This window comes from Lytechinus variegatus, chromosome 3 (assembly GCF_018143015.1).
Source record: "Lytechinus variegatus isolate NC3 chromosome 3, Lvar_3.0, whole genome shotgun sequence".
In the NCBI taxonomy this organism is placed as follows: Eukaryota; Metazoa; Echinodermata; class Echinoidea; order Temnopleuroida; family Toxopneustidae; genus Lytechinus; species Lytechinus variegatus.
In genome coordinates, this window is record NC_054742.1 from 18,582,073 (window position 1) to 18,595,563 (window position 13,491).

At 35.9% G+C, this 13,491-nt stretch overlaps 1 protein-coding gene across 4 annotated transcripts in view; it reads left to right on the top strand.

Annotated features, from left to right (window-relative positions):
• The window catches only part of LOC121410392 (twitchin-like), an 80,991-nt gene that overhangs the window by 49,330 nt on the left and 18,170 nt on the right, over positions 1 to 13,491 (top strand). For 3 of the 4 annotated variants that reach the window (XM_041602440.1, XM_041602441.1, XM_041602442.1), the window contains 9 exons: positions 2,307 to 2,585; positions 4,390 to 4,668; positions 6,085 to 6,390; positions 6,616 to 6,894; positions 7,449 to 7,733; positions 9,070 to 9,357; positions 9,652 to 9,930; positions 10,228 to 10,509; positions 13,037 to 13,333. In XM_041602440.1, the coding sequence (XP_041458374.1) occupies positions 2,307 to 2,585; positions 4,390 to 4,668; positions 6,085 to 6,390; positions 6,616 to 6,894; positions 7,449 to 7,733; positions 9,070 to 9,357; positions 9,652 to 9,930; positions 10,228 to 10,509; positions 13,037 to 13,333 (2,574 nt within the window). The remainder of the gene's footprint in view (positions 1 to 2,306; positions 2,586 to 4,389; positions 4,669 to 6,084; positions 6,391 to 6,615; positions 6,895 to 7,448; positions 7,734 to 9,069; positions 9,358 to 9,651; positions 9,931 to 10,227; positions 10,510 to 13,036; positions 13,334 to 13,491) is intronic. The other variant, XM_041602443.1, reaches the window with a different exon arrangement.

The following is a 13,491-nucleotide window of genomic DNA, read 5'->3' on the forward strand; positions in this document are numbered from 1 at the left end:
TTCTGTATATGTCAAAATGAAATGTGTTGTTCCCTGTGCATAACAATATTTTTATATTTCCCTTGAATGAATTTGAAATTAATTGAATATAGATGTTTATGTTGCACTGTAAATAATGCTTCATAGTAATTAATAATGCTTTTTAATAGAAAATGCATAATACATAAGAAAATATAACTTTGTTTCCTTTGTCTTCTCTTTATAAGAAAGATCATTTTATGGAATGCAATTTTATTTCTGATGAGCTGAGATTTGGAGGAGATTTTGCATCCAGCTTCAAGTCTTTGTATGTATATTAAATATTTTGGTATGTTAAGGGTTTAAAAAGGAAAAGAATATACTGAATCATGCATTTTAAGTATACAATGATCACATGTGCTTAATTAATTTCTTGCAGCTGTTTGTTGAGTGTTTCTAATTATATCACTAACCTTATAGAAATATATGTTAGTTGGTGCATCAAAAAGCAACATGCATTTCTTCACAGTTTATTTCTCAAAAAGAGAATGCTGCTGAATTTGGTGGATTCACAATATCTATCGGTTGCAGCGAACAGGCCAATTATCTATTCAGTCGACATCACACTCAAGCAGCGCACAGTGTTGATGTGAATGTGCATGCTTCAAAAATGAAAGCAATTTTGCAGGAATTCACCAAATTGGTCTAAATTTCACACAGAAATATGAGGGCAAACTATTCTCACCTCCTGGACCCTAGTAAGCAGCATATCCAGTCAAGCCGTGTTGGCCAGCGCTGAATGATCACATGCATGCATTCACTTTTGTACTAGCGTATGCAGCAGATGTCAACTTTATCCCATGAGGCACTGCGAATTTCAGCCTGTCTGCTGCAACCGATAAATGGCGCATCATATTGCGAATAGGGGTGGAAGTCACAGCACATGCTATATGATGATTTCTTGTAGCCATGATTAAGTTATATACATTTACATTTTCATCATGTTATGTAAAAGATTGAAATCAGTGAAATTGCAATTTCCTTTTTTTTGCTTTATAACATCCAATAGCTAATTGCTCCTGAAGCTAATAGGTTTTTCCTTTTTTTTATTTAGTTTAGATATACAGAGTGAGTGAAAAAAAGATAATGATAAAACTCAATCATCATGAACACAAAATTATTACATGTGTCCTGAAAAGTATCTTCTCTAAAAAAACAATTAATACCATCTTTACGTAGTACAAAGTTCTGCTTGGATAATCTGGAGTTATTGTGATGTACAATTAAATTTGTGTCAAAGCAATGTATGACTCCAGTGTCCATGAAGCCATTATCTACAAGACTTGCAGAAAAAATCATTGCAAAATAAATTTTCAATTAATATAAGATTTCATGTTAATGCCAGTGAAAAGGTATTGTGTAATAAATATTACTGCAGAACTTATAGAAAAATGGTGTCATGGACATTTGATTAATTTATCGCAATTGTATCTTAATTTTTGTAGAAATCTAATTTTACATCATTGCGAGAAATACGTCCTTGTTATTAGGTGTAAACATTCACCTCACAAATATGGCGTCAAATTATGTGGGGGTAAACACTCTTTTCAAGACACATAAAAGTAGTTATGCATTTATGACAGGAACTTTCATTTAATATATGAGATGTAATGATTTCTTTGACTCACTCAGTGCATTGTAGAATAGATCCAAGTATAGAATCATAGAGATAAACCTCACCGATTGGTGAAGGCTAGCCAAAAACTTCATACAATGATGTGCTTGTTATAGGTTTTGTGTGCTCATCATTCTATAGAGTTTATGTAATAAAGTGCTTGTCTCATATTCTTTCTTTCTTTCTTTCTTTCTAAAAGAGCTCAAAATCAATGGCATTTTTTCCCTCCCTTTGATGGCTATGATAGAAATAAACATAGTTTTTCTTGTTTATTGTATGATCAATGATTGTATTTTGCCTTGTGGTTTATTAGTAGTAAATGGAACCATTTTCAGAGAGATATACCTTGATACAGTATGTATATATCCATGCAAGGATGCCTAACTTTAACATTTTAACTGTGTCTCTATATGTACCATAAAGTGTGAATAATAAAGCTTGTAATAATCCATTTTCAATTTTCATAGGTATGTCTTAGCTCTTCACTCTTGTTTGAGAAATAAATTATTGTATTGGTGTGTTGTGTGTGTGCATTAGTGATACGCTATATGTGCATGAGTATATGTGAAAACTACTAGGCAAAAAAAGTGTAGATTAGATTTTCCAATAACTTTGAAACATTTCTACATAATTACAAAGAATTGATTCATCCCATTTGTTTTTATGTTTACAGAGCGAAGTCGAGGTCCTTCACCCCCTACCAACACCAGAGCAAGAGAAAGGTATGATTCCATAGCAGTCAGCTGGGATGAACCTGAGGATCCTAATGTCAATGGATATCGAGTGGAAGTTGGAACACCATCTGAACCTAACTTAGCCTCTTACAATTTCCCTCGTGGCACAACAGATTTCACCATTCCAGACCTTGACCCAGATACTGATTATCAAGTCAAATTATTTTCCACCTCTCCAGCCCGAGATAGTGACCCAGTCACAAGGAGAGGAAAAACAAGTGAGAATCTAACCCAATTTTAAAGGTCAAGTACAAAAATATGTTTAGAATTAAAATAGAAAACTCAAGCAAATATACAATTGTAACTTTTGAAATTAAAATAAGTTTTAAATCTTACAATTATTACTGTTTTTCACAAAAACATTTAATACACATCACAGTGATATATATTGTAGAAATATATATGGCTTTGAGAAAGTATAGTGAGAATTATTTTTCTGAGGTTGGTATAACTATAACTATTTTCCCCCGAGGTCTGCCCCAAGGAATAAAGTTATATAATATAGGGTATTTATATTGCGCACATATCCACCCTGTTAGGTGCTCAGGGCGCTCCTATATTACCCTGCTAAGCTAGGCGTTCATAGCGCACACAGATTTTTAAGGAATTACTTCCTACCGGTACCTATTTACCTCACCTGGGTTGAGTGCAGCACATTGTGGATCAGTTTCTTGCTGAAGGAAATTACGCCATGGCTGGGATTCGAACCCACGACCCTCTGTTTCAAAGTCTGAAGACTAATCCACTGGGCCACAACGCTCCACATAAAGAGTCAGCTCCACATATTGCCAGTCCAACCAAGGATTAATAATTCCCACTATGTTTTTGAAGGAAATCGCCTGATATATGTGAATCCTTGTTGATGTATAACCAATATGGACCAATTCTAATAGATGTAACTTTTCGCCTGAGCTAATGCTGAACAGTTCTTGGGTAGGCTGCGCATGGCTTCTACATGAGAGGTCCGCTGCAGTTTCATTTAAGATGTAACTTGCAATACGCAGGATGATTCATGTCAGATCTTGACTCCCCTTGTTAGGTATGCTTATTCTAAATTATCCTTTATGAACTTTCCAAATAAAACGACTCAAAAGTCTTGGATGTTCAAAAATGGCTATCATGGAATTGTATTTTCTCCATGATAGATATTAAACTAGACCCAATTCCACATTGACTTTCAGTTATCGGTAACTGATTTCTTCTGATAGCAGCTGCACTAGCCCTGTGCTGGCTTCTTTTTTGCGGATATACAGTCAAGAGGAATTCGGAGTTTTTTTGCAGAGATGTGTTTTTCCAATTGAACTTATACTTTATCACATGGTCAGGAATTGACCAATCCATTATCTAGAGTACTCATGAAGGGGGATATAAGAAAATATACATAATATGCCAATAAGGGAAGTTATGACATCACCCACTCACTTCACTATATTCTTATATATTTTATTGTTTTAATTTTACACTATTTCAATTTTTGTAGTACCAGGATGTTCATATAACTGTTTTATAAAATTGAGCAAAACTAAAATGTCTTAAGTTTCTTATTATGGTACATCCATTTTATATGGAATGTTTAGCATTTAGCTTGTTTAATTTTTCTCTTTAATATTCAAATCAAGTTTTATTTGGGTTGCCTTTACCTTTAATGGCTGGTAATTAAATAGGAAATTACATGATTTCTTTTTTATGTTCAGCTGTGGCCCCTAGTTCAAACATGTGAGGAAATAGCTTGAATTCACTGAAAATGTTTGGTATAAGAAGAACATTCATACTTGAGAATAGCAACAGCTCTATTAAAGTGCATTGCTCTTTGAATAGTGATGTAGTAAAATGAGTCAAATGTTTTGAGGATGCATACAGTAGAATATTTTGTAAGTTGTGAGTGAGTAAAGTGAAATGAAAATTGTACCATTTAAACTGAAAATCAAATTTCATACCAGATTTCAACTTGATATTCAAAATATTGCTTCATAATTTACCACTTTTTCTTCTTCATTTCTTCCATCTTAATAAACTTTGCAGGAAAGAATCGACGTCCAAAACGTCCACCTCGTGCTAAAGTAAGTCCTGGTTCTGATTCTCTGATGTTGAGATGGGATGAACCAGAAGGAGATAATATCGATGGATACAGAGTAGATATTGGCACTCCGTCTAATCCAAGACAGTTTACACAACGATTTGATCGTGGACAAAGCCAGCACACATTCTCAGGTCTATCCCCAGAAACAGATTACCAGGTCAAAGTAGTATCCCTTGCAGGAGATGAAGAAAGTGAACCATTAACAAAGGCTGCAAGGACAAGTGAGTGTATATTTTATGAGCATTTGTATTTTATTGGAAACTCTGCTCATTAGTGCCAATACTGCACTCATTTTCAATAAGTGTATTCCCTATTATTACCCATATCAGAAATCTGAGCTGGCCATCTACAATACCCTGTTTGCCCTAGACAAATTTTAATGAATATGGGGAAACCGGTATTATTTGTATTTTGTTCTGTCTTTCTGCGTGTACTGACTTTTAATGCTAGATGACTCAAAATTAGTTGCATTTTCTATGGTCTCACATCCGGCTATCGGAAGATGCATAGAAAGAGATAAGCGTCATATTCATCTGTACAGGAATAGCATATGTCATAATGCTAAGCAAGATGAGATGACGATGGGTACTTTGTCCCCATTTGCATTGATGTGATTGTTACCTTAATAATGACATCACAATGGTAAAGTTCAGAGCCCATGATATACACATGAAACAATAGAACCCTATTTTAAGGGGTATGATATCTCCATTTTCATGATTTTTTTGCTCAAAATGTTAGACTTGGATTATAGTAAAACTTATTAACTGGTTCTTCTTCAGGGGAATATCTAGCTAGTGCCCTCGTCTAAAGACTTGGGACAATATGATTCTGTTTTACCATAGGCAATGTATCTGATGTTTCCTTCACGGCCAGTCAATATGATATAAAACCTAACCCATAAAATATATCTTGTATCCCATTCTGAGCCATCCAGTTTAATATCTTATCTATATAGAGCATTTTATCCTGGTCTGTATAAATTGCCTGCTGAATATGAGAGCGTATTGAACAAAGACCGAAATTCTTTGAATATCCTATAGGCTTTTGTACAAAACTTGCTGTTCACTATGGCATTGTATTGGACAGTCTAATGCGAATGTGTGAAACACACAACATGTACAAATGCATTGCTATGTTCAACATAGAGTGCATGATCATAAATGATAATGATTTACATTTCTATGATTCAATTATGTGAGGCGCTGATTGTGGTAAGCGACGTGACTTGATTGATCAGAATTTTCCCTCTTTTTGTGTGGGCTGGGGAGATAGATACATGTAATAATAATTATATGATTATATTGGATGGTTTAGGGCTAATTTTTCACTTATCTTTGATTCAGTCCCCCAGCTCTGAATGGTGATATCTCATTAAGTGCATGCACTATCTGAACATACTCATGGCATCAGCCCAGCAACAGTTCCTATAGATATCTACAAAAATACTACAAAGACACATGTAAAATATTTCCACAAATAGATCTTAAAGTACTTAATACAAAAGGTCTTATGTAGATACATTTTACGAGATTGAAACCATAAAATTTTATTAACTTGGAATTAGCACATGTTTGTTATTTCAAGCCTAACATTCAGATTTGAATGTAACTTTTAAAATTATTTAATTTCAAAAGGTGCACCAGGGTCCAGTCCTCAAGGTGGAGCAGCAAATTCTCCTCCAAATGGTATGCAGATAAGAGAAGGTTCTGATAGAGCAACAGTAAACTGGGAAGCTGCAACCAATGATGTAGATGGTTATGTCGTCAACATGGGCCCGGAGTCCAACCCAAATCAATTTACACAACGTGTTCCAAGTAGTGACAGGAGGAGGATAAAACAAGATGGACTTGAACCAGAAACAGATTATCAAGTTTCTATCAAGTCTTATGATTCAGATGGGGAGAGTCAGCCTATACAACAAGGGTTTAGAACTAGGCCTCGTAAGTTAAAAAAAAATCACTTTGATTTTCTATTGTTATTCTACATTTTTCTATTTATAGATTTTTTTTACATCCTGTGACATTATTTATACATTTTTAATAGTTTTTATTCTAGAAATAGGTCTTCAACCATAAAATGATACAGTCTATCTGCTGTGTCACTGTAAAACAACGTAAGAATCAACCTTCCAAGATCTTCAACCACTCTGTCCCTTATTCTCTCAGGTCAATCTAGAAGCCCAAAACCTCCAACTGGTACCAGAGTTAACAGACGATATGATTCATTGGGTGTTACATGGGAAGAACCTGAAGGAGATGATGTTACTGGATACAGGTTGGAAGCTGGACCTCCTTCTAATCCTCGTCAATTTACTAGAGATTATGATCGTGGTACAACAAGTGCAGACATTACAGGATTATCATCAGATACAGATTATCAGGTCAATTTGTATTCTAGATCAAGGTCTGGAAACAGTGAACCTGTAAGGAGAAGTGCTAGAACAAGTAAGTACTTTAAATCTGATATTGTTTTCATATGGTTGAATCTACCCCTGCCACTTTTCTCAGCATTATATCTGTGAAAATAAATGTTTGTCTCTCATGTGCAGAAAGTATGGCAGATTGGAATCCTATGTTGAAATTGATGACTGAGAACCTATGCACATAGATATGGGTTACCAACAAATCCAACAATTTCACTGTGTTCATTTGCGCCCCTTTTATGAACCAACCACCTGCCATACACAGATTTTTTTGTCCGAATCTAGAATGTTGCTGGCGAAATATTCTGACTCTTCCTGATCAGTTCTAATATGTCATTGTGTTGTTGGGATTGTCGTGCTACTGTCGCACTGAGCTACAGCGCACGAGTCATGGTTTATTTTCATTTGGTCTTATGCCAATTTGTCCGATTGCCATCTTGTTTACTTCATTTGGTCTACCTTCAGTTCGTCCAGTATATCCACCTTGTCTAACTGCCATTTGGTCCACTCAGCAATATTTAGAAATTTCTAGTACATGTATCTGATCACATGATTATTCTTGATCCTGTGATTTAGGATCTACACGGCGTCCACAACGTCCCCAAGAGACAACTGCAACTTCATCTCGTCCGGATTCTATTGATGTCACATGGCAGGAACCTGATGATGATAATGTAGATGGATACAGAGTTGATGTTGGAACACCATCTAATCCTCGTTCAAAGTTTTCTCAAAGATTGCCTCGGGGAACCAATTCAGTCAATGTTCCAAGATTGGATGAAGACACTGAATATCAAGTCAGTGTAGTGTCCACCTCACCAACAGGAGAGAGTGAACCTGTCAGAAAGTCTGTTAAAACACGTGAGTGTGAAATGCTATATTAGTACCTCCCAAAGTACAGTTCTGTTCTGGTTATCAGCTTTCATATAAGATTTTTTTTTTTTTTGAGTTTTCTTTATTTTATTTTTTATCAAGCCTTTTTTTTTTCAGAAGAGCGCTTACATAAGACACTCACGTTTTAGATTTTTTCTCAACACAGTTGCAAAAACATGTGTTATCTTTGCTTTAGTAATGAACAATAATAAAATAAATAAAGGGCATCACATAGAAAACATGCGATTCTATCCCACCAGTACAGTTTTAAACTGGATAATGCTGGCATAGTCATGGGCATTAATAGTCTGATAGTGAATGAATCCTGTTTTGGCACCACAAAATTCAGCATTCCTGCTAGCATCACTCAACGTAATATGGACGGATGAGTACCTGTTTATCTAAATCCTTAAAAAAAAAAAAAATTTTTATGCCCCCCCAAACATTAAGACTTTTGGGATATTCGCATTGACAACCTCCCCCCCCCCACAATTATTCATCTTACTTGTATAAAAGTGGTCACTGCTTCAAAATTGAATGAGACGAGACTGCCAGAAGAGTTCCACTTGTTTTCTCTTCATTGTCAAACTATGTCTTTATGTAGTAATAAAGCAGGTGGGTCTTTTGCTAATAAAAGTATATTTTGACAATGACAAGAATAATGACAATGATACTTTTGATTGCTGTTCCAGGGGTACTCCAGACTGGAAAAAAGTATTAAATTTCTCTTTTTTATTTTAAAAAGTTTATTAGATTATGCATAAGTTGTATTTATTTAACATTTTCATGTATGTATGAAAGCAAGTTTCAGAAAAACTTATATTTATATTTTTTGAGGACAAAATTTGAATAAATGTAATTCCATATAATGAAATACAAAAGAATGAATTGGGTAATGACATCAACTCTTTGCATAACTATGTCATGTATGGAAGTGTTTTCCCAGAATAATACAACACTACTGAAAAGTCACAACTTTATTATCCCTCATCCAATTTGGTTGAAATATTCTGTCTTTTGTCTGATTTCATTATGTTCAAATCATATACTGATGTTCAACCTGAAGTACCCCATTTAATTGATGTAAATATTGAGTGTGATTAGGCTAACCATGTTTGTACACTAAATTATATTGTTGTAATTGTTTCACTAGGTCGGAATAAGGCCTTACGTTTGGTTATACTTGTTTTCTATTGTTTACTGTTTACATGTTTGTTCCTGTTCTCATAATTCTTGTCTTGAAAGTGTCTTGTTTCAATTCAATTTGGATTGTTTCTGTTGTTGGAATTATAAGCCTTGTTACTTTCTTGGAAATATTTTTTAGCACGCAGTAGGCCTCGTGGATCTTCCCCTCCAAATGGTCTTTGGTTAAATGAGGACACCGACTCAGTAGATATCAACTGGGGAGCTTCAGGCACTGATAACATAGAGGGTTATATTGTCAACATTGGACCACCTGACAACCCAACTCAGTTCTCTGAACGTGTTCCAAAAACAACCAACTTCAGGCACACTGGATTGGAACCAAACAGAGATTACCAGGTCTCTGTCCAAGCTTATGGTCCAGATGGGGAAAGTGATCCTGTTCAACGAGGTTTCAGGACACGGCCTAGTATGTAGTACATTTGTGTGCTTTAAATGAACCTTTATTACTTTGATTTATTTCAAGCAATTTGTATTAAGAATGTTTCTACATTTTACAGTAAAAATGCAATAAAGGAAACAAATTATCTAAAGAAATTATACTGTTTTGACGTAACGGTAGAAAGATGTGAAATTTTCATTAACTTATTTATTACATTACATAGACTTTATTTCTGGTCTACATGGCATTATATAGGTCTTAAAACCTGGAATTCATGGCTGTTCAACACTTTATGTGCAAATATTTTTTATTTTGATGAAGGTCGTAGCCGTGCTGTGAGGGCTCCTGCCAACACAAGAGCAATACCTCGGTATGATTCAATACCTATTAGCTGGGATGAACCTGAGGATCCTAATGTCAATGGATATCGAGTGGAAGTTGGGACACCATCTGAACCTAACCAGGCCTCTTATAATTTCCCTCGTGGCACAACAGATTTCACCATTCCAGACCTTGACCCAGATACAAATTATCAAGTCAACTTATTTTCCACCTCACCATCGGGAGATAGCGATCCTATCACAAGAAGAGCAAAAACAAGTAAGGAATAATATTTTGTTGTGACTTTGTTAAGGATTTTGTTGGTTTTATGGCATATTGTATGGTACGAATGTGAGATGTTGTTTCAAATGTTTTTGTAGTATGTGCAGATATGGAAAGAAGTAGGTTGAAATGTAGCAGGCAAGTTTGCTCTAGATAACCTTTTCAGTGTTCAATGAACTTATGTCACATAGAAAAGAGATTATAATGTTGGGTGAAAGATAATTCAAAGTGCATTTTATTAATAACATAAATAAATGTTGTTTACTTTCAATATATTTTATCTTGTTTATCTAGGGAAAAATCGGCGGCCACAGAAACCATCCGGGACAAGAGTGACCCCCGGCATTGATTCTCTTGATGTAAATTGGGTACAACCAGAAGGAGCAAACATTGCAGGTTATAGGTTAGATGTAGGGACTCCATCCAACCCACAACAATTCTCAAGAAGACTTCCAGCAGATACAAGAAATCTTGAAGTGGATGGCCTAGAACCTAACACTGACTACCAAGTTAATCTTGTGTCTACCTCACCAGATGGAAGAGAAAGTGAACCTGTTAGAAGAAATACTAGAACAAGTAAGTTTGATCTATGTCTACCTAGATGAAGGAAGATAGAAATCTCATTTAATACTGGTTATTAGGTTTAAAACAAGAGAGGTAAGTCAGGTGATATATATATTTTTATTTTATTTCTTTTCCTCATTGCATATGTAAATATGGATTTCTAAGAGGATATGAAAAAGTATTACATTTGACTTCATTGGGGTTGTGGTTTCAGGCTAGCTGTAATTATTATCAATGTAGAGCTTTTAAGCAGTGCATTTAACATGCATATTTCATTATGCATGGTGTTTTTTGTGTTTTAATTATTAAATTCAGTTAGTTGAAATCATAAAGTAATGGTACATTGCAGAAAGTTGCAATATAAATCAACAAACACTCTTCATAAAGACAGATGATTATTCATAATGAAATCATTAGCATTTTAACATCAGATTTACTTCATGGGGGCAATAATATCTCACTTTTAAGTTGCATTTCCTTCTCATTACCAATTCCCTGATTCAATTACTAAATCTGTCAAGTAAATGCTAAAAAAAGTGATGAGAGAGATTGCTAGATACTTTATTGGAGTCTAATTCACTTTATTGACTCATCAACAAAGATTTATATGGGCTTTAAGTGATACTCCAAACATGGAGTAGTGTATGCACAGAGCTTTGTAACCGAAAGGAAAAGGCGCTATATCAAATGACGGTTTTATTGGATATATTTTAAAGATTAAAAGACCTTCTTAAAGAATTCATGTGTAAGAACAGAACCAGGATTTGACCTTCTTGAAAGGTAAGACACTCACCAACCTTTTAACCCATGCTGCATGCTAATGATAACCAAATAGCCAAAGGATTCACTGGTATTGTATATTCATATATTACTTTCTACTAACATAAAGGCTCATTGATTCAGCTGTATGTGCTGTGTGCTTAATGATAGGCAAGTGCTTTGTTGTTTTGGACAAGATTGACAAATAAGTTTTCATGAAATTTAAGGTGAGGAAGTGCTGTATGTGTGTTGGTTGAAACCAGACAATTGACAGCTCTCATGCAATTTGTGTGTGACTCACACAATTCACCTAGTTCCTAGGCTCATATGGCTTAGCAATGTTTGTGCTCTTGAAGCCTGTCCACATAACCCTTTATGGCCAGACTGATGGTACAGGCAAGTTTGAACTCTTGCTTTGAAATGTTTTTTGCTCATTATGCCACTGGCACTAACAAAGTTTACATTTCTTCACAGTATTTCATGAAATTTGATTAAACATATGAACTTTGCCTTATGTAGGCCTATAGTTATGAAATGATTAAAGCATGATGCATCAGATTGCATCATTTCAATGCAAGACTGAAAATGCTTCCTTCCATATAAGGGGAGGGAGGTACCCCTTTCCTCACCATCCCGGCGCTTCACTCCCTTGCAGTGTCCCACTCTAAATTTTCACATAGGGTTGGCTGCCCTGCTATTTATTTTATTTACTAGAAAGTGAAAATTTGTCTGTAATTACTCATCAGGTGCAAGATGACAAATAGCAGAGGCACATCTTGTTGGAATATTAGGCTAAGGTCACAACTTCAAAATTTAGCCTGCTTGGCGACCAGGCAGCGAGTGTTTGGCCAATTTTCCCCGGGCACTGACTGGCGGCCATCCAGGCACTACTGGTTTTGGGGGCATCGCTTGGTCACAGCGCAAGATTTAGCGTGGAGTTAAACTTCTGACGTAATTGAGCAGTCGTCGTCGAATGATTTAGGTCAAAATTGAACTCGTTGGATCAACAGCTGTCGAGAGGTCATCTGCTGGCTGCTGGTTGGTCAGAGATCGGTCGATGATCTCGCTGCAATTCAAGATCGGACGGCGATTACCTAAAAATAGGCTGGTAGGGGACCACCAGGGATTTGGTGGGTCGTCAGCCGATCACTGTTCGGAAGCCGAATAGATAAGTTCCCCGACTTGACCCAGATTTGGCCTTGAGAAATGGGTAATTGATCGGGCACTGCTTGGCCACTGCTTTTTTTAGACCCCGCTCGACTTATACAAAATCGTTTGGCGATGCCTAAATTCCAGCGGTGCTCGAGCAGGCTACTAATCGGTCGGTGGCCGCTCTGAGTTGTGACTTAAGCCTGAGGCTTATAATTTAAGACATCTAGAAATTCAGAGTCTCACCATCGATTCCATGGCATATAAAAAAACATTTATTTTTATTTTTCTTGGCATCTGAAAACAACTCCAGTAAGAAAAGGAATGTTCCACAAATTCTTTCTGATGAAAAAAATGTTTTTCTCTGGAAGGAAAGAGAAATTTAGGAAACAAACTCTCAACTGTTTAAGAGTAATTAGGAAAGACACTCTGCTCAGATTCCTTAAGGAGAGTTGGTCTATTACATATAGTTTAATCATTTACTACTTTCTTTATGAATCTATGGATGGAGATCATGGCTTAGGCTTCTTCGGAGGACTATCTTGAAGAATGATATTCCTTTGTTTTATACAGTGTTCAGAAGATAATGCCATCTAAATTGATAGTCTTGTTGATTTATAAATCATGACAGCCGGTGATCAAACTGCTCCAGTTGGTACTCCTGAAACACCAACTGGAGTAGATGTGACAACAGAAGGCAACAATCTGAGAGTATCATGGAACGCTCAACAAGGCGTCACTGGCTACATTGTGCGAGCTGGACTTGCATCCAGAGGCTTTCCACCCAATGATGTCGAAGAAAGGGTGAATAGCCGCAAGGATCAGGTTCTATTGAGGAATCTACAACCGGATACAGATTATGTGTTGACTGTCAGTTCTGTAAATCAGGAAGGCGAGAGCAGACCTGCCAGGGCAACAGGCACAACTGGTATGTTGATTTATGAAATCAAAAATAACGATATTGCCATAAGATTGAAATATATTGTACCAGATTTCATCAAAGTTTCACTAAACAATAAATGGGCCAACACCTGAAAGCTATAGATTTTTTTGCCTTAAGTTTACCTCATGGGGAAATTAAAAGTG